Source organism: Centruroides vittatus, unplaced genomic scaffold, assembly GCF_030686945.1.
Source record: "Centruroides vittatus isolate TY-2023 unplaced genomic scaffold, ASM3068694v2 contig_439, whole genome shotgun sequence".
Classification (NCBI taxonomy): domain Eukaryota; kingdom Metazoa; phylum Arthropoda; class Arachnida; order Scorpiones; family Buthidae; genus Centruroides; species Centruroides vittatus.
The window spans coordinates 3,126,435-3,149,143 of NW_027122239.1; the positions used below are offsets into that span (position 1 = coordinate 3,126,435).

The 22,709-nt window shown below is 31.1% G+C and overlaps 1 protein-coding gene across 4 annotated transcripts in view; it reads right to left on the reverse strand.

Annotated features, from left to right (window-relative positions):
- Positions 1-5,060: 5,060 nt before the first annotated feature.
- The window catches only part of LOC136977037 (retinoblastoma-like protein 1), a 130,449-nt gene continuing 112,800 nt past the window's right edge, over positions 5,061-22,709 (reverse strand). For 2 of the 4 annotated variants that reach the window (XM_067272469.1, XM_067272466.1), the window contains exons 21-25: positions 12,031-12,188; positions 11,895-11,954; positions 8,511-8,681; positions 8,253-8,333; positions 5,061-7,125 (exon numbers count right to left, since the gene is read on the reverse strand). In XM_067272469.1, coding sequence (XP_067128570.1) covers positions 6,955-7,125; positions 8,253-8,333; positions 8,511-8,681; positions 11,895-11,954; positions 12,031-12,188 — 641 coding nt within the window. In that variant the 3' untranslated portion in view covers positions 5,061-6,954. The remainder of the gene's footprint in view (positions 7,126-8,252; positions 8,334-8,510; positions 8,682-11,894; positions 11,955-12,030; positions 12,189-22,709) is intronic. The other 2 variants (XR_010881025.1, XM_067272467.1) reach the window with 2 other exon arrangements.

Here is a 22,709-nt window from a genome sequence, read left to right on the forward strand (position 1 = left end):
TAGTCTGTTGTAAGAGTGCTTCTTGCTTTAGTCATGTGCAGTTGGCTGATTGTGGTTGAATCATGGACTGAAAACATTTCCAATAAAATCCAATTTTGGTTACTTAAATAAGCAGTTTATTTCCTTCTATTTAACTATGGCTTAAATTTAATTGAATTTCAAGTTAAACATTCAACAATACAATGTTGAATATTTATAAGAATGATTAAAAAATATCTTGCCAAAGAATGCAATATATTAGAAAACTTTCTAAACCAAAAAAATATTCAGAAAAATTAATATTTTGAATATCAATTTCCCAAAACATGATGTATTGATACTAAGCCAAACAATCACTGTAATTAATTCGAGCTAACTGATTAATTACAGTGTTTGACTTAGCATTAACGTTTTGATTTTGCAAATGAATTCATCTGTAATCACATTTAAAAATCTCTAACAACTTGTGTAGATCTTTCTATGTTTAAAATGAAATTTGCATAAGAATTTTTAAATCAATATTCTAATAAAAAATTTTTTCAAAATATGAGATTACAGAATTGTTCACTTTACACAATAAATCTGTATATACATTGTAATGTAATTTTACAAATATACCTCATTTATGAAGACCTCTTGTAAATCAAAATCTCATAAACAAGGATAAGCTTACCCATTATTTCTTATGGGTGAAATTTGTACTTTTTCTCAGCATCATCTAGTTATAATACCCATACTCCCCAAATAACATTAAAGTATAACAAAATAAGATCACTATGATTACTATTAAAATTAGTGGAGTTACAGCCCAATTACTTTGGTGATCATTTGGTAATGTTTCAACCAAATTTGCAGTTAGTAAATCCTGTGGTAAGTGTCCATTGACAAGAAAATTAGTGAAGCTTAAGTAATGTAGTGTATAACTAAAAGTGGCTTCTACATTATATCAGTCTGACACGCCTTACCTAGAAGACCAGCCTTAATCTTGTAGGCTGACACCAATGGATTCCGTACTTAGCAAGTTGTCAAAGCCAATTTGACCACAAGCACTTGCAGGATATTGAATGAGGCAGCTTTAATATCAACATTGTACTGTCAATCCACTGCTGTTGGAAAAGTGAATGGGAGTTGTACTATAATGTCACAAGTTGACTTCTGCACAAGCACAAAAATGAATGGAAATGAGTTATCAATTGTTCAAAAATCTTCATGATGATTATTTCATCAAATGGATTGTTGTGTGTAACGAAAAATAAAAGTTCTTCTATAATTCAGACAAACAAAAATGATGACTGAATCAGACTATTTTCATAAATGCATGTTAGCAGGTTTGAACACAAAGTGATGTTAATGTGTTTGATAACATTTCAAATGGATGGTACACTTCAAGTTTTTCCTAACTAGTCATGGCATAACTGCTTAATTTAATTCTGCCCAAGTTGAACACATGTATCCTGCTTTGGTCTAATGCTATCATGCTTTGGTCAATTGAAAGCACATTTTGTTGCAACAGAATACCACACTACCACATATAGTGCAAACAACAAGGATTAAGATCCAAGAACATAATGCAATTAAACTTTTCTATGCTTTGCCTATTATTCCTGACTTTGTGCTTTCATATTACTATCTTTTCTGTTCAATGGTACAGCAGTTTTTACCTGGATGACACTTCCAAAATCTGGAGCAAGTTGAGTTTGTGATCCAAGAAATTTATGCTTTAAAAAATAGCAATACAAGTGAGAATGTATGAATTAGCTGACAGATGGCTACAGACCATAGATTACAATGGAGCTGTATTTTGAAGGATATTGCTAGTTTTTATAACAAATTTATTTGGACAAAATGGCAATTTATTTATGGGACACCCTGCTATATATATACAGTCTATATATATATATATATATGCAAATTCATGGAATATTGATTTTCTTAATGCATAATTTTGAATAAAGTCTAAATACCTTTTAGAACTAAATATTTGTTCTACCACAATGAAAATTTATGGTTATTTGTGAAAACTTGTTACTGCTACCACATTGGTTAATGCATTGAAGTTGTAATCCCACCCTCTCAATAATATATGATGTATTTCATCTCATAATATCAAGTTTTTTTTATATAGTATTAGACTAGGTTATAAATTAACAAACTCATCAATTGTTATAACGTGAATGAGTTTGTTGAAATAAAACTGACTAAAACTTGAAAAACTAGATTAGGATCTAAAATAGTTGTGTGTTTCATACAATCCTATTAAAAAATTTGAAATTATTATTTTACATAAATATAATTCTTCATACTACAAATAATTTGTAATTGTCAATCATACAATAGATATAAATGAATTATTTTGATTTTCTCCTAATTTATCAATATTTTATAATAATAAAGAGCCATTTGTGATAGTATGTGTGGATTTGCTTCCTTTCAGGATTTTACTCTAGCTTCTATTAGTTAACCCAATACCAATTAGTCACTGTTTCACAGTACTTCTAGATTTCTTTATCTAGAAGTTCTTCCATATCTAAACAAACAATGAAACACTTGTCATTTCTAACATTGTATCATCATTTATTTCTTTTTTCATTCTATGAATCAGAAATATCAGTGTTTTAAATGTTTTTTTATACATTTGACAATATTTGTTCATTTTTTCATGTTTAAGATATTACAACTAAAAAGTTTCTGTTGTCAATTCATTTTATGCATTATAGTGTTATTGAGAAAACTCTTTGATTACTTATTACAATATTATGGACAATCAATTTTTGAAAATAATTATATATTCTTTGATCTCTTAAACGTTTGCACTTTTAAAATGGCAATTTTAACCTAAGATTGCCATAGAAAAGTCAAACTAATAAAATCTCTGTAAAATAAAGTTTTTGATAAAATAATTGTTTAAGGAAGAATTTTGATAAACACAGAATATATTATCAATATTTGTATATATCTTAATACTTTTATTATTACTAATAATAAATATAAAAATTGCTGAAAGTTGAAATTATCGAAAGTATTTAATTAGAAACATTTGACCTTGATTTAAGATCATTTTCAGCTAACAGAATACTGTAAATAGAATAGAATTGTTTTGAATTTTGAAAAATGCAAACAATTCTATTCATTTATGGGATTGTTAGATAAAGATAACCTAAATCAAGGTTGGTAACATTTCTATTTAAATACTTTTGGTAAACTCAACATTAGCAGTTTATTTGTTTCATTATTATTAAATCTTAAGTTACAGACTGAGTATGTTTTATTGTAATTAGAATTACTGATAAACTTTTTTGACCCAATTCTCTTCCAAATATTTTTCTATACTAAAGTTACATTGGTATTACAGTAGAGCATCGATTATCCGACTTAATTGGGGACTGGGGTTGGTCGGATAACTGAAAAGTCGGATAACCGAAAAGTATGAAAAAATACATTATTAGTATAGTGTATTAGGCCTGGTTTAAATACTAGCCTCTCTTTCATGGTCGAGCCAGTGCTGCCAGCTAAAATGTGCAAAAATTTAACAAAAATAATATTAAAGTAGCCAAGACATAACCAAATATTGTAGCGCCACATCACTAGCGGACATTTGAATTTGCTGACTAGAACGCGGTCGGTTAATCGAGGGTCAAATAATCGATGCTCTACTGTACTTTATAACTTTTCTATCTCTTAACTGTTCCAGCATAAGTATTGAATTAAAATATTTTGTTCATATATATCATTCTTCTGATTTGTATTTAAATACAGTAAATTCGTACAGGGTGCATAGGAAAGTCCCTTTAACTGGAAAATTCTTGCAAATGGAGAGAGCTACAGCTATGCAAGTGAGGTAACGGTATAGTAAAGCAACTATGCCCGACCTAATGCAAACGACAGCAGCGCCCCTAGTGATGAAATTTGGAAGATAGGCAGTGCAAATCAAAAACGAAAACAGATAGAGCAAACTTTCCAATTAGAAAATTTTAGAACATCAATTAATTAGTACGAAACGACATGTGGTTCACACGGATAAGATAAAGTGTCGCCTGTATACCCAAAAATGTCCGAAAGCAATGCACGCCATTTTGTGTGAACGTTTGAAAGGAATAGCCATAGGTATGAAGAAATACGCACAATTTATTGCATAAAATATGTACTTACATTAATACAGTTTGATAACAACAGCGAACATACTCGACATTAAGTTGTTATCACTGTGTGACAGTTTGCCTTTACATTGTTTTTTGTGTGATGTTATCAAACTGTATTGATGTAAGTACATATTTTATGCAATAAATTGTGTGTATTTCTTCATACCTATGGCTATTCCTTTCAAACGTTCACACAAAATGGCGTGCATTGCTTTCGGACATTTTTGGGTATACAGGCGACATTTTATCTTATCCGTGTGAACCACATGTCGTTTCGTACTAATTAATTGATGTTCTAAAACTTTCTAATTGGAAAGTTTTCTCTATCTGTTTTCGTTTTTGATTCGCACTGCCTATCTTCCAAATTTCACCACTAGGGGCGCTGCTGTCGTTTGCATTAGGTCGGGCGTAGTTGCTTTACTATACCGTTACCTCACTTGCATAGCTGTTGCTCTCTCTGTTCACAAGAATTTTCTGGTTAAAGAGACTTTCCTATGCACCCTGTACAATATACTTATTTCAAAATGTATTTTGCATTAAATATTTTTTAAATTTCTTATACTGCAAAACCATATATTATTTCATTAATTTCACTTCTGTTTATATTTTTATGATTATTAAAAGAAATATTTTCTAAATAATATTTTCATCTCGCTTGATCTAATTCAGGGGTCACCAAACTTTTTTCACAGCAGGCCAGATAACTGAGAGAATGATGAGCACAAGCTGCATAACCATTTTGTTCAACACAGTACACTGAATACACGAAAAATAAAGACAATCAACATATTTATTTATCAATACACAAACACAATGGCTGCAGCAAGTTCGTAATCACTTTTCTTAGAAACTTCAATGCAGATACGTATACAAAAAGCACTCTGATATCCAAACTTGCAAAAAAGTGCCCAAATTTTTTATTTCACTGATTTTCTTAAAAATCACATTGGACCAATTTTGGCATTTTTACTTATTTTAATTTTTCTACATAGTCAGTTTATCTGCAATCTATGATGTTTCCATATAATTAATTATATTTTAGCTCATTTGTGGCATGATGGCGGTGGGCTGGATGAACTGACCTCTTAGGCCGGATCCGGCCTGCAGGCTGTAGTTTGGTGACCCCCAATCTAATTGAATCAAATTAAACTAAAATTTGTGCTAAAATTTATAGATTTTCAGATAACTTTACTAATGTTAAAAATGCTTTAATAAATTGCAATTTGACAAACTTAAACATTTTATTAGATTAATTGACATTGGACCACTATAAGATGAATAAAATAAAAATTATCAGAATTTCTTAAGAAGAAGTAATATTTAAATTTCAAATTATATCATGTATAAAGTTAAAATATTTTAAGATAGGAACAAAGGAATAATATTTTAATGCAAATTATTTTTAAATATAGATTTTACCTTAAAAATGTAATTCATGCATTAATTGCCTTTCAGTCAAAACAGCTAATATTTTACGAAAAATAAAATTATATTGTAAATACATTATAATAAAACTATCATAAAAAATTCTCATGTTAATTCTAGTTTTAAACTAGATTTATTAAAATAAAATTTTTGAGAATCTAAACTGAGTAGTAATTGAAAAATACAGGGTGTTAAAAAAAAAGCCTTTAGCATCTATATAGTAGTACTACACACCATATTCAGTAAAAAAAAATCTTAGTAAACACAGACCAAACTTAATCATTTTTAAGATAAATAATCTAACAAAAATTGGAATTTTGAGAAAGTTTACAACTCTGTAAGATGATGATGCCAAGCATGCGTGAAAATGAAAGGACGTGTGGAATCAAGATAAAGATTTGGCAAGATAGTCCCCTCTTTTCATATCACATGTGACAAATAAAAGCCAATAAATCAAGATACTAACAAACAAAATTATTAATATCTCAGAAATGATTGAATTTTTTACCTACATTTACAATGGTTTTTTTACTCAGCATAACATGTACTTTCTACCCTATAAATGCTGAGTACTTTTTAACACTCCATATAAATACTTGAAAAATTAAAAGTATTTTTATATGCAAATATTTATAATGCCTTTAAATAAAATGAAGAATTAGAAACCTTCTATTTTAAAACTATAATTACTGAGTTCCTAATTCACAATTTAAATTTATGCTGGAAAGTCCCAGAGATTAACTTTTCAAACAGAATAATCAAAATAATAACAACAGTTTTAAATAATGTCAAAATCTTTTTATATCTTTAAATGATTCTTTCTGTTAGACAGTACTAACATAAAAAGTAAATATTTTCTTTATAAAATTATTCTTTAAGCATAAGCTTCAAATGTATATCATTCTAATGTTACATCTGAAGATGAAATTTTACGTTTATATAAAGATTGTTTCAGTTTTTCATATAAAAGTTTTTAGACATATTACACTAAAAGAAGGCAATATAAACAAATCTATATAAACTGGTACAATTTTGAAGAGAACATTTCATGGTTGGTTCAGAAGATGACATATAAGATTCACTCTATAAAAAGTTGTTTATAATGCAATACTGGACTGAGCCATAACAAACATGGCAAAAGGACCCTTACATTGAAAACATCTTAAATAAAAATTCATTCAATTATTCAACATAACTGACCTTGGAACTTTGTACATTATTCGACTTATTAGTTAAAATTTATAATGGAAATACTCTATTAAGTATGAGCATTGGAGGTTCTGCTATACTGTTCAATTTCCATGTGACATAAAAAAATTGAGATCAGCCACACATTTATTTTACTATACATATATCATTTGCAGTTCTCCAAGTTTTTGTACAATTATTGTAACTATGTTGCTATAATAAATTATTCGGTTCCTCCACCCTGTCTTTCCGTAAAAACATTTTGAATTTTTCGAAGAGTAAGATCTGTGCTAATACGCTTGGCAGGACTATCAGGTTCAGAATCATCCTGAAGAATTCGTTTTCCAACTTTTCTTTCACCTCTTTTCATCATGCAATTTATTGCTCGAAGATCCTAAAAAATATAATTATAATTAACAAAACAATCAAAATTTACATATCATTTTGTGTACACATCTATACATACATACTACACACAGAAATGCATCTACAATACTATATTAGAATGAAGAAGAAAATAGAAATCTTATCACTGAAGGGAAATAATGAAGATATAAAATCCTGATCTGGCAAGTCTGAAAAGCTCAAAAACCAGATACATTCCAGAATATAAACTTTTAGTGATTTTATAACTATTATTGTTACAAATAACATAATCCCATAATATATATATATATATATATATATAATATTAAAGGTCTAGCAATTAGGTTAGAAATTCATCTTCAACATTTCAAATATTTATTTTTTTTTTCTATAAATAGTTTTAACTTCAGAGTATTTAAAACAGGATGCTTAATTCAAAAACCAAAACTTTTATTTACTGAGAAAGATATTTTTGTTCTTTTAAGAACAGCTTTAGCTCTACCTGTTCTTAAAAAAAAAATAAATATATAAAATAAATAAATAAAAATAAAACACATTTCTCTTAGTAAATAAAAGTTTTGGTTCCTGAATTAAGCATTCTTTTTTGAGTATTTACTATGATGCCAAGTAATTAGGATAATTTCAGTTAACTAGAGAGTCAATTCCCTTCTGTAACATTTTAAGTGAACTGTTGAAAGTTAATTTATCATCAAATAAGACAATTGACATCTACCAAATTTCAATTGTCCTATTTGATATGAAATGAAATTTATTTTTCTACAGAAATCAATTTTCAATAAACATCACTTGTACCTTCTCTACTGTACATCATATAAACTTTCAACTGGAGCTGCATATAAAACATTTATTTTCAAAAGTGAATCTTATAAGCCAAGATGAATTTGATTTGAATATTCAGATAGTGTTCAGATACTGATGACTGATTTGTATAGATACTGTTTTGATAAGCATTAAATAAAGCAATAATTGGAAATTTAATTTTTAGGTAGTTATGACCATTTTTAAGTTCTATTTTCACATTTTCTAAAGTTAATAAGATTTTGATTTTTAAGATAAAAATCAAGTTTTTAAAAAATTTTAATTTTTAACAATAATAGACAATAATTTGTATGTTATATAATTTACAATACTCACATAATGTATATTTTCTAATTCTGATGCCAATTCAAAGTAAAACATTGTGTCTATTAAAATGTCATCAGCATAATTTAAATGCTATAGATAAACAGATTCTATATATTAGAATTAAAATTTCTTAAGTTTTCTTAAATTGAAAACATAGAATTTTAAATATAACATGAATAATTTCATAATAAAGATATTTGAAAAAGAAACATTAAATAACTGATTCTAAATCTATTGTAATGATCAATTCAGTTAGAAAAAATTTACCTTTGGATAACTCCTGTTGAAACTGTAAGATAATGGTCTACTAGGAGAAGGAGGAAAATTAGAATTCTTCAGAGGTGAAACATATACAGAATGTTTTGAAGACACTCGTCTCCAAGGTGATAAAGGATTAGCATTCAACCTTGGTAGTGGAGAAAGAGGTGGTGATTCCCTCTATATAAAAATAAATGATATTTTGAATAAAGAACTGCTGTTTTCCTTTAAGACAGCCTTATTATTGCATTCATATTGGAGAATAATAGAAACAGTGTGATCAAAGTATTTTTATTGCTAAATTATTTTGAACATTTATTTTCAGGACTAATATGAAAATCTGTTTCAAATATAACATTTTCAAAGATAAATCTCAAAATTTAATGTTTCATTTTACATTTAATAATCTTTGCAAAAATTACACAGTCTGTTGTCACAATATGCATGTCTATTTTCTAGATATTGGAGGAAGAAGAGGCCAACAATATGTCATATTTCAGTTAAATACATTAAATATGACAAAAAGCTTGTGTATAAAATTGAACAAAATTGTTCTGGGAGCACTGTATAATAAATACATAAGCATTCTATTAAAAGAGGCACAACTAGAATATTAATAAGCATAGTTCATTAAAGAATTAAGATAAAAGACACAAGAAATAAGAGAAACAATTGACATAGAAATTAACACTGCTTTTTCAGATGCAAAATGATTTCAGCTTTTTAAGCCCATTTTTAAATATTTTTTATTTAGATTAATTTTAAATAGTATTTTAATATTTATATTTATGTATCAATTTAAATTGAAACTGTTGTTATTATTATGTACATCAATGACAATCTTATTAATTATATTAATCTATCTATTTAGTATTATTTCATCATATTTTTTCTTTTTCTTTAATGTGTATATAACACACACATCTTAAACAAAAATATCAGTATAGAATAGCAATTTTATGATAAAATTCAATGTCAATAACAGGTTAAACTATTAAATAATACAAGTGTGTCATCTAATTTTAACTTTTATTTATTATATAGAAATACTTTTAACTTTCAAACAATATTTGATATAAACAATTTAAACACACATAAGAAAAATCTTAAAAGTTCATTCAATTTTACATTTTTAAAATTTCAATTTGTTCACAATACTTTAAATTTTTTATTTTAAACTCTTTGTTAAAAACTTAGAAATTAAAAAATATAAATGAAATACATAAAAATAAGGCAAGATAATACAGAGTACATTACAACAGGAAAAAAAAAATTACATTCAATTGTAAATTAATGGAACGGCAAACATAAATTAGAATGCCATTCCATTAATTTACAATTGAATATAATTTTTTTTTTTTTTTAAATTTTCAGTTAGATTAGAATAATTTATGTTTGCCATACACAATACAGCTAAAATTATAAAATACAATGTCTCTGTGTAAAAGTTAAAATTCATTAATTATATTGAATATTTCTGAGAATGGTTTACACCTTCAGAACTAAGAAAAAGTTAAAACAAAATAAATTTGACAAGTAGAATTTTAAAAATAAAATACAAAACAAAAATTAAATAAAGTTTTATTTTCAAACAATTTTGAGAGAAATTTTATAAAAATGTGTTTGTCAAAGCTAAATCAGCAAAAATACAACAAATAATAATAGACAAAAATACAATTCTTAGTCTAAAGAACAGTTTCAATTCAAATTTCAGAAATGTTTTAACATAAAATAGTGATGGCAAACCTTTTTGATCCATTCACCATATAGTAAGCATATTTATCTTTAAAAATGTTTATGCATCTTGAAGTTTTAGACTTTAAATAAATGTAAAGAAGCTGATTGAAGAAAAAATGATTCGATGATAAACCTAAAGGATGACTGAAAAAGACAAGTGATGAACCAAAATTTTGATACATTATGTGCCAGATGATTTCTCCTAATATGTCAGTTTTGGCATGTGTGCCATTGGTTCACCACCCAACAAAATAATGGGAACTGATAAACCTAATACGAAAGGAATATTTTCACTTTCATAAATTTTATAAAAATTTCAAACATCAAATTTCAGTAATTAAAATAAATTTCTAAAACATAATCAAAGAGAGAAAAAAACACTTTTCATTTTATTTAACCAATTATCATAATTAAAAATATATAAATAAATTATAGCAATTTATGTTGATGTTATCTATGTAGGAAAATAAGAATACCGACTCATGGCCAGACGCTTCTCCACAAACCTCCGTCACATTCAACCCATACCTTAGGACTGTGCATAGGCAGATAGCCAGCCAACACGGGATACAGATAGCATACAGAAGATGCCCTACGATTTTCCGTATCCTACGCAATGAAAAAGATCCCCCCTGATCGTACCAGACTCCCCGAGGTCTATTCTATTCCAATCAGAGACCACAGATGGAACGAGGATTTATGGTACATCGGTTTGACCAGATGTTTGTTAAATACCTGTTTGCGGGAACACCAAGCTGATGTCTGACACAGGAGACTTACCACAGCCCTAGCCGCATATGCATTGGATCCTGAAATAGAGGCGCAGTTCGAAAAAGCTGCTATTATAGTCAACACACCCCACCAAGAGCATCTCAGGTGGCTAGAGGCTGCAGCCATCTACAACACCAGCCAGGCAGCCACGTGTGTCAACTGGAAGGAGGAGATGACTCTGTCTCAGGCCTGGCAGTCCCTTTTGGATGCCAACCCCCTACAAGCCCCCATCCAGCACACAACCACGCATGGCAAGGAGAAAACACTTCACTGGAAAGACACCTGACCCCACTAAACGACATACACTCCATCCAGGAAACCAGTTGACCTGAGGAAGAGTGAAGTGATAGCTCGAAAACGTTTGTCAACCGCACTATATATAAGAACACTTAAATGTATCTTGTTATTTTTTTGTTTTAATGTTTCATTAAAAAGAGTATATTTTTTTTTATTATTTCTTGATGAAACTTAAATTTATGTAAAATGTTAAAAGTCATGTTCAAGTTAAAAATTTTTATACAGATTTTTAACCACTATTCCAATTAATAATAATCATGTTTAAAAATATCAAAGTAGATTTGCTTAAAAATTATCAAATAATTTTTTTCTTTGGTTTTATCTTTTATATATATATTGCTTATAGAGAATATAAAATAAATCAAAATTTTGGTTATCACTTTTTAAGTTAACCATCTCACCTTTTTGATTTTCTGCAGCTACATATCTATTTATCAGGATTGATTAGAGTTGTTTGCTTTCATAAATAGATATTCTCAATAATAAATTAATGAATTTAATTGACTTAACATTTATTATTAAATAAAATTTCTGTTATTTCAATAAAATTATTATTATTATTATTATTAAAAGTAGAAAATTGCTAACCTCATTGTTATTGCCTTGTGTGAATTTCAAAGCAAATGATTGTAGTTTTGGCACATACACCTAGAAAGAAAAATGGAACAAAAATCATGCATATAATTGACAAATAAATTAATTGCTTATATTAAATATATCTTACAGTATTATAAAACATTATGAGATCACCCCGGTCTTCAAACTCAAAATGATTTCCAGTCCCAGTCAAACGAGTTGGCGTTGGTGGCTGACTACTAGGATGAGGAACAGGTAATGTGCTGGAAGAACGAATTGTGCTAAGTCTTTCTGTTCTTCCAGTTTCTATAAATATTGAAAAAGATAAATAAATAAAAGACAAAAATAGGCTATTATTTTTATTGGATTATTTATTATATAGTGTGCCATGAAATAGGAACTTTTTCTATACTGTCTCACAACACATGAAGATTTTGAAGAAAAGCATCAGCATTTAACAAATGGGGCAGGATTCATAAACCAGAAATGTTGATATGTGTAAATTGATTTTATGTTATTTTCTTTCTGGTTACACTTTCACCACACTGGTTAAATTGCAAGATTCTCAAACATAATACAACTGCAAAAACATATGAGAATCTTGTCTGTTTTGTTGAGTGTTGATGCTTTCCTGCGAGACAAAATAGAAATATATGATACACACTGTATATCTGTAAACTTATACATTACAAAATATATTGAATACAAACTAGTTTTGAAATAAATTTTCTTAAATTTATATTTATATTGTTTGTAATGAATTTATTTTAACAAAACGAATATGAAAATAAAAAAATACACACAGTATTGTATAGTGATAATTTTTGAAACTGAATAAAATTAACCACTATAGGAAAGTTAGAATCATAAAATACTGTTCATTTACAAACAAAATGAAAGTAAATAAAATATTAAATTCAAATACACTTTAATAATGAAAATTTTAATATTGTTTAACTGTTATTAAAAATGTATATAAGTACGACAGACTGACTACTTATTCAAATTTAATTAAATTAGCCAAATTTATATCTTCATTAATATTTAATTATAAATTATTTGTTAATACATTTTATTTTGTACAATGTATGTAGTTTTATTTGATAAACAAAATATCAATTCTAAACTATAAATGTTCACATAATAAACATTGTTCAAGAAGCAGATCCATTATGGTAAATTTGACTTGTCCAGATTCCATTTCAGAACTATGTGGCAGCTTTCATAAGAAATTCTGCAGTATACAGACCAATGTCTATGAATGGTTTTTGTGTACAAATCACTTCATTTTCCTAAAATTTTCTGAAGTCTGTATATTATGTTCCCTGGCCACAGCTTCATGCATGAATTGTTGAAAAGTGAGGTTGAGGCCGAAGTGTTAAACACAAAAACGTATATGTTGGACATTCAGCGCCACTTTCCTGTGAGCCTATAAATTTGACAATGTGTTTGAAAAGTCAGTGGAATCATGCTTGATATTCCAAATTCCATTGCCAAACTTCTAGCCTTACAGGAAAGTGACGATGAACATCTAACGTACACGTTTTCGCATTTAAAACTTCGGCTTCAATCACACAACTGCTTTACTGTGCATGCATTTGTCTTCTCAAGTTGGTACATCTTAAAATGCATGGGTTTCACCCATTCATTAGATAATTGAAACCCAAACCCTTTCAATATATACCAGGCATGGGCAAATGCGGCTCTTTTTGAGTTACATGCGGCTCTTGCTGAAAAGTGTTAATTTCTGTTTTTTATTATTATTTTCACAACTTTATTTTCATAATTTGTGAAAATATGTTTATTAAAAAAATTCAATATTTGTTTTATATTATATAACTAGCTGACCCGGCCACGCATTGTTGTGGTTCAAAATGTATCTATTATAAATGTATAACACTTCCTCCGTGGGGGGAAATTTCAAAAAATCCCTTCTTAGTGTACATTCTCTTGACGTACCTATTAAAACGCAATCAAAACCACGTGCAAAATAGTATAAATAGAAGCCGAGTTCTTCACAGTAAGCCTTAATCCCGTCCCTTTCCCCACTGGGGAATATCGAAAAATCCCTTTTTAGTGTATATTCTGTTGACTTAGCCTATTAAAACGCAATTAAAAACGCAAAAAACCGCATGCAAAATAGTATAAATAGAAGCAGAGTTCTTCACAGTAAGCCTTAATCCCGTCCCTTTCCCCGCTGGGGAATATCGAAAAATCCCTTTTTAGTGTATATTCTGTTGACGTAGCCTATTAAAACGCAATTAAAAACGCAAAAAACCACATGCAAAATAGTATAAATAGAAGCCGAGTTCTTCACAGTAAGCCTTAATCCTGTCCCTCTCTCCCCAGTGGGGGGAATTTCGACATGTATAGAGAGGTTTCATATCGACATCACGAGTGACGTCATGAGCATGCGCAATTGTCCAGCGCCATCTTTGTGACTGTTTGTGACTTGTTTACGTTTTGTGTGTGTTTGCGTGTGCTTTAACTGGAGTTCTTGTGTTGTTTTTTTTCGTCGCGAATATCACTATGGTGATTTGTTGTGTAATTGGGTGTAATGCTAGTTCACTCAAGAACAAAGGAACATCATTTTTTTAAAATTTCCGGCATTATTTGTCATCAAGGATCCCAAACTGAGGAGCTTTCACGATGAAGGCAAACTGCATGGCTCTCCAGAATTAACCGGAAAAATTTCGTTACGAATAAAGTGAATATCAATACAAGAGTTTGTCAGAAACATTTCATTTCAATATTTACGTTAATAAACACTAAGTTATATTTTTAAAACCTAAAAGAGTTTACTGATTTGCTTATATTAATTTAGTTAGGTATAGTGCATTTATAAACGAATAACTAATGTAATTTCAGGATTTAGCTAGTGCAAACTTATAAACATTACACGTTAAAACTAAAAGCAAGTAAGCTTATTATATGCTAGTTTCAACTAGAAAATAAAAGTACTGAACAATTTGAATAAAAAAATTTCCACAGCTGTTTTTAATTAAACTTTTACTTTCAGACAAAAATTCTTAGTTAAGAAATACGTAAAAACACGAGTTTAAACAAACAAAAGAAAACATATCTTTCCAGGCAATATTACTTCGCTGTTATTCATTACTTTTACTTTTATATCAGGAGAAACCCAGCCACTTGTTAAATAGTTATGGGCCTCTAAAGATTTATAAGCTTTCATTTGTGACAGGGTGTAGAAATTTGTTGTCAAAACCAAATAGTTTATAATGTCACCAAATTTTACTTTCGGCCACAACTTTTGATCTACGACGAAGTCTGATAAACTGGCTTCGTATGGATCGCCTTGAAATAACGAAATTTTCTCTTCGTACAGAGCTGCATCTCGTCCTGTTAGACCGCTAGAATAGCCCACAAGAAAAGAATCTTTTTTAACTTAATCCATGGTAATAGAACTGCAGTATTTTTGTACGTTTAAACTAAAAAACGACGTCGAATAACAGACCATGTGCAAGCTAAGCGAGCGAAAACTACCACAAAAATGGCGAATGGGCGGAGCAAACGTGTGTTTTATCACGTGGCATGCGACCTTGAAACCTCTCTATATTATATAAAAACATGTGCGTATTCGAATGCAACGTAGTGTCAAAATTTCAAAGGAATCGGCAGGAACAAACGAACGTTATATTTTATTTATATAGATAGATAGAAAATGATCTGCTTTAGTCAATTCTCACAGCAAAACATAATGCCTCACAGAAAAGCAAACTTAGGTCGTCGGAAGTTAGCGCCATCTATTGGACATAAAAGCCTTAATCCATATATAAATATATTTTTGAAAGGGGGAAATGGTGGTCTTCACATATGCCAGAAACCTTCGCGGGAATGTATTAAACAACTTCCCAAAGTTTCATGGCAATTGGATAAATGGTATGGTATGGTATGGTAATGCATGAAGGACAAACAGACAGAGACACAGACAGACAGACATACATTCGTTTTTATATATATAGATAAAATCGTGCACCTTACCATACTATCCGCCACGACAGTATAGAACTGTGGTTCCCATGCATTTTGCAAAACCTACATTTCGGCTCCTGCTGAACTCTTGCTTGCTCACCCGATATATACTTTTGCAGCTCATCAGTAGTTTTATCTAACATGAATGTCACTTCATGCATGTCAACATTCCTTGCATGTTTATTATATTAATATACTGGTTTATTTTGTCTCTTTGATGCTTCTCACTGATTGCAATATTTACATTATAGTATAATTTGCTTCTTGTTTAAATGACCATGTTAATTTTCTATTGGCTATTAATAGCCAATAGAAAATTGAAATATTTACATTGTGGATGGCACATCACAAAATGAGACCAACAGTTTCAATGAAATGTGTCTTAAATTCTTCTAAAAGTGCATATAACTTTCCAATCTTAATCTTATGCATGTTTTTATTGTGAACAATGGATTCTGATTCAGACTAACACAACTGTATAGAACAACTATCCATTACAGAGTGCAAAGCCAGAATAAAACAACTTCTTTTTCTGAGCTTTCTTTATATACTGGGCATAGATCTCATAGAGAACTGGCAAATAGAGCACTACTGTTTTGTTGAAGTTTGTTCTCTCTCATGGAATTTTGCTACATTATCTTGGGAACTATTAAGGCTACAACAATAGTAAATACACCATTTTATAACTCTTGATCTGCTCTACAAAATAAGGATATGGGATTTTATGTAGCTCTACAAGAAGAGTGAAAACATTTTATTTTATTTATTTTTCTGTTCAATTTTTTAAAAACAGATAGAAAAGTGAAGAAAAAGGGAGAATGTCAAAGAGGAGGGGGAAAGAGGGAGAAATCTCAATAAAGTATGCAACAGTGTGTTCATCTAGCTTCATTTTATGCCTCAAACTATATATCTTTAACAAATCTGTATGAAAACAGCTAAATTTTTGGAAAGGTACAGTACTACACCTTAAAATTCTTCCTCTAGTCATAATAATTTCAGCTGCTGTTTTCAAGAGAATCCACTTCTACTCTAAAGCAGCAATGTCAATCAAATACAATATGACTAAGTGCTTCATTGTCATACACATACTCTGACATCTTAGGCTTCCTATTGTAAATTTACCTAGTTGCTATAAAATTTAAACTTGACTCATTGTTCCAACATGATTAAATGTTTACTACTTTGTTAACACCACATATATACTGTTAAATCAATAACAATAAATACAGTGCAAGCCTAAGTGATGGGATTGTATTACCACTAAAGAGAAAGTTGATATATAGTCAATTCTGCTTAATTGGGACACATCAGAACCTGACTAATTTTTCCCCCAATTAAACAGCTGTCCCAATAAAGTGAATTTTAAGGGAACAGACAAAATCTAAGATACAGAATGATCAATAAAGAGACTGACTATTTATTAAAAAATAAAATTAATATTCAGTGTGTGAATACATATATTTAAATAAATTCAAGTTCAGGAATAATATAAAATATAATCATTAAAGAAAAAAATTATTTTTGCAAAAATACATTAAGCATATCTTGGTGCATTTTCTTTATACTCTGCAAGTGTACAAAATGGGTGAAGGCATCCAATGAAGAAATAGGACTTCCTTCATTTCCATCTTGCATAAAATATCATCTTAGTTCATAAATAAATTTTCTGACTTCCCAGTCAACAAGTCATGATCAGGAATATTGTATCCATCAGTATCTTTAGTTTTTAGGTGTTTTTCCAAAACAACCTGTTCAATAATTGCATCTACACAATCCTCATTTTCATTGGAACATGAAACGTTCTTATCAATTTATAAAAATTCTTTGTGATTTTCTTATTTTGTAATTCATAAGTGATTTCACGATCGTTATCAGCTCCCGTTTCCTGTTCTTAACACTGAAATGACTTAAAACAAAAATTTTTAAACATTGTTCCAAATTGAATCGCATTTAAAAAAACCTGATGAAGGCATGAAAGGCTTATTAATAATGCCAAAAATGTTAGTTTGATTAGAGTAATTTGCTGGAAAACAACATAAGGTATTTTGTGTCTCTCTAGTTACTGTCTAATTCCAGCTTATGCCAATGTCAATACCAGGGCATATTGTATTGCTTGTAACATATGGAATTATTTTTGCCAGATTTTGTAGATATTAAGATGTTTTCTTCAATTGCTTCAAGAATTATTGTACCAGTCTTCCACAATACAATATTTTCAAATTTTTTTATGACTTCCATATCCAAAGGTTGTATCAAGAAACTTCCAGCTAATATCACATCCTTGATACAACTCCAGATTAATGTATTTAAAAAATAGATTCCAGATTAATGTTTTTCAAACACTGTACAGTCCCGACCAAAAGGATTGACTATCAGTCGATCGATTGCGCAGCTGTGGAAATTGATCACTTGTTACACCAGGACGTTCTATCTCTTAGCAAAGGCGTTTCAAGTGGACTGATCCGATTTGAGCTGTAATAGGGGTGAGGAAATTGAGCCGGAGGGACTTAAGCGTGCAGTCAAGCGCTCTGCAGGTTGACAAGACTAATCGCTCATCGCTTGCCTAAAACTGCGTGTGTAGCATAGGCCGTTTTTCTTTTAAAATTGTAAATTTGCCGCCACTGATCGTCAGAAATATGATTTTATCCGTTATCTTTATACTTTTCTTTCTGTATAATGTTTTATTTACGTTTATTTTCCTGTAATTTGAGACGATACAGCTTTAAAATAAACAGATCAGGTCTCAATTGCCAATAGATTATCTCAACTTTCATCGATTGTCGTCGGTTCCTTTGTAATCAGAGAGGAATAGGACCCTGTGTCAATTTTCACTGTTAAGTGTTAATTGTTTTTGCGGTAATCTGAGTAGAGGGGAGAAGTTACTTAATAAACCGCCAAGTGTTTTATTACTGTTTAAACAACTGCTCCCCAGTTGTTATTTTTAGTAATTGGAGAGGGGTAGATCGTGTGTCAAGGTCAGTTAAAGTTTATTACTTTCGCAACAGGGTGTCATCTGAGCTGCCACCCACTCCCCACTTAAATGACAACAACGTGCTAAGTGTTTTGGGACTTATTAGAAAAACACACAAATTAAAAATGAGTAAATGCATTTATTAATTCTAGTAACAAAATTGGTTAACAAAACATAAACGAATCATCAAAGTGTTGCTTAATTGCTAATAGAACATAGCAATTATATGTAACGAAACAAAACGGTGTTAGCTACCGCTAACAAAAAAGAAAAAAAAACGCAGATGGAGGGGAGAGGTTTAGAACCTCAACCACAATCCAACTCTCTCAACGACCTGATTCAGTCGCTCGGGCATGCTTTCCACAAGAGTGTGACAAAGCATGTCCTCGCGAAGCTTCTCCCAACGACTAGAGACAATGTCCCAAAGGTCGTTGGGATTGGCAGCCTGAATGGATTCGTCGGTAAGCTTGGCCCAAAGATGTTCGATTGGGTTGAGGTCCGCCCCTCTCCCCGGCCATCCCAGATCCACTACTTGTGGATGGTCGTCTATCCACCTCGAAACGATTCGTGATGTGTGGACCGGGGAGCGGTCCTGAACAAAAAAAAACCGCTCATTGCCATAGACGGCCCTCACCGTCGGCAGTAATACTTGATCTAAGATCTCGACATACTGCACGGCGGTGAGATGACCGTCTATGCGAACCAACTCCCCGGGACCCGCATCGCTCATCCATCCCCAGACGCCTGTAAACAGAAAAAGCAGATAAGTTGTCATGTTTAAAGAGGTAATGACATATATACACGAAAACACTACATTAAAAACACTCACCTAGCGAAAAACGCCCACTTCTTTGGGTGGGCCACACATATTTAGGATCATGGCGGGTAGCTGGTGGCCGTCGAACCAAAATCGGCCCACTGCTACTTGAGCAAAATACTTTTTCGTCACTAAAAATGACATTCGACCAATCCGCCTTTGTCCATCAGGAATATTGTTGCACAAATCCAAGTCCATCCATTTGATTTGCGACACTCAAGAGTTGCTTTTTAGCGGCAATTCTTCCGAAGAGATTTGCTTCTCGCAACCTATGAATAAAATAAAAATGTATTATCCCGCTTCCTACATTTCTGTATATGCAAGAGCACGTTAATAGAAATGTCTGGCGGTTCGTCTTATCGATAGAAATATATTTCGTTGCAATGTTGGAATATTATACTACAAATGTTACTAACCTCCGCTTTACTGTGTTTACTGACACGTTCAGGTTCACTGCAGACCTGAGAGTTGACGCCGTGGCGAACGGATTCGCCTGGCTTTCCGCCTTGAGTCGCTCGTCTTGAGCCGGGGTCGTCAGGCGCGGTCGGCCAGATGAGTGTCCAGGCGACACTGACTCAGTCTCTCTGTACAATTTTAAGATGCGCGACACGCTTCTTGGAGAAATACGCAGGCATTCGGCTATTTCGGATATTGACTTTCCATCCTCTTGATGGCTGATCACCAGTTCACGAATTTCGTTTACTATAGGCTTCGGCATGGCGAAACTATTAATCCCGCACTTCAGCAAAGGCTTTATATACTATCGCTTTGCCTCGACAAGTGTATTTAATTTCAGGGTAACAGACATAAATAATATAGAGAAAAAATCTGTCATTAATTACTGTGTATGTCTCCTTCTAATTACTGCAGGTCTTCACCTCGAATTTTCTGATAAATGCAACACATTATGTAAATGAGCACTCATTTGCATAATGTGTTGAAGGAAAAAAGGCAAGTTTAGAAGAAAAATTCAGAAGGAAAAATTGATGAGGAGAGATGTGGAAAAATGTATAGCTTTTGATTATTGAAATAAATAATCATTAGAAATTTTAAAAAGTGTGTATATTTATTTTGTTTGAGTATGTCGAAAATAGTTCCTGAATGGCATCTTTCCCGGATAAACAACTTTAGAGGCAACTTTACGTGTGCAATGATGGCTTTCCCATAAAAACTCTATGTGATGCGTGGGAAGCTGCTATTCGTAGATTAGGTCACAATAGCTTAAAAAATAATTAAAAACATATAAAAAGAAATTAAATGTTATAAAAATATTTTTTACATAATTACAAGTAGTATAGAATTAAACAAATAAAATATAATGTGATATGTGAATATTTACAAAGTATAAAAGTTCAATTTGAATATAATATGAATATATAATCGATATAATGAAAACATATTTGAATACAAAAAGATCTGTTTATAAACTGGCAATATATTTTATTAATATATATATAATGACGAAGAAGAGATATGCAAACATTTTTGCAAACTCTGTATAATCAATAAATATTTTATAAAACAACGAAATATGCATTGCAATTTTAATTCGTAACTTTATACAAGTGTATTATAAAACGCGCGGATTTAAAACATGATAAAAACAATTTTATAACCAAAGTGGAAATAAATTATAAGAAAAGTATTCAAAATAAAGAGTTCTGACAAAATGATAGTTAAATATCAAGAACAACATTCTGTTCAATACTATTAAATAGTAACCTTGACATTTGACCCACTTCTGACAGGGAAAGGAGTTTGTTTACATAGTAATAAAACACTTAGCGCGTTGTTGTCATTTAAGTGGGGAGTGGGTGGCAGCTCAGATGACACCCTGTTGCGAAAGTAATAAACTTTAACTGACCTTGACACACGATCTACCCCTCTCCTATTACTAAAAATAACAACTGGGGAGCAGTTGTTTAAACAGTAATAAAACACTTGGCGGTTTATTAAGTAACTTCTCCCCTCTACTCAGATTACCGCAAAAACAATTAACACTTAACAGTGAAAATTGACACAGGGTCCTATTCCTCTCCGATTACAAAGGAACCGACGACAATCGGTGAAAGTTGAGATAATCTATTGGCAAGTGAGACCTGATCTGTTTATTTTAAAGCTGTATCGTCTCAAATTACAGGAAAATAAACGTAAATAAAACATTATACAGAAAGAAAAGTATAAAGATAACGGATAAAATCATATTTCTGACGATCAGTGGCGGCAAATTTACAATTTTAAAAGAAAAACGGCCTATGCTACACACGCAGTTTTAGGCAAGCGATGAGCGATTAGTCTTGTCAACCTGCAGAGCGCTTGACTGCACGCTTAAGTCCCTCCGGCTCGATTTCCTCACCCCTATTACGGCTCAAATCGGATCAGTCCACCTGAAACGCCTTTGCTAAGAGATAGAACGTCCTGGTGTAACAAGTGATCAATTTCCACAGCTGCGCAATCGATCGACTGATAGTCAATCATTTTGGTCGGGACTACATGAGAATGAGCAGCAGAGTTGTCCAAGAGTAACAGAACTGTTCTGGACTTTTTATACAGCTCTGAATTCCAATTCATTACCATTTCAGAAATTAGAAGTCATCCATGCATTTTTGTTGGTATATTACTCAATTGGCAAACAGTCCATTCTAAAACCTTTAAAGCACTGAGACTTAGCATGTATTCCAATGACTAATATCTTCTTTTTATCACTTCTTGACATAATGCAACAATGTGATCCATTCATTGTTTTTTTTTGAACCTGACAGTGCTTCTTGTTTATAACTCAGGGAACAATCTGGTGTGGCACAGTAAAACTGTTGGTTAATGTTACCTTAGGTTCCGAGATGGCAGCGGTGGGAATTTTTCCCTATCTTGGCGACTGCGGCGGGGAAAAATTTTTTCCCTAGAGTCGTGACGTCGACGCCGTTGAGAATTTTTCCCCGTTCGGTTTCAACCCTGAGATCGACGTTGCCAAGTATCCTGTAACCTCGAAACGGCGACGGTCGTGTGTAAATTTGCGACGGTAGAGGGAGCCTTTTCGTGACATCGT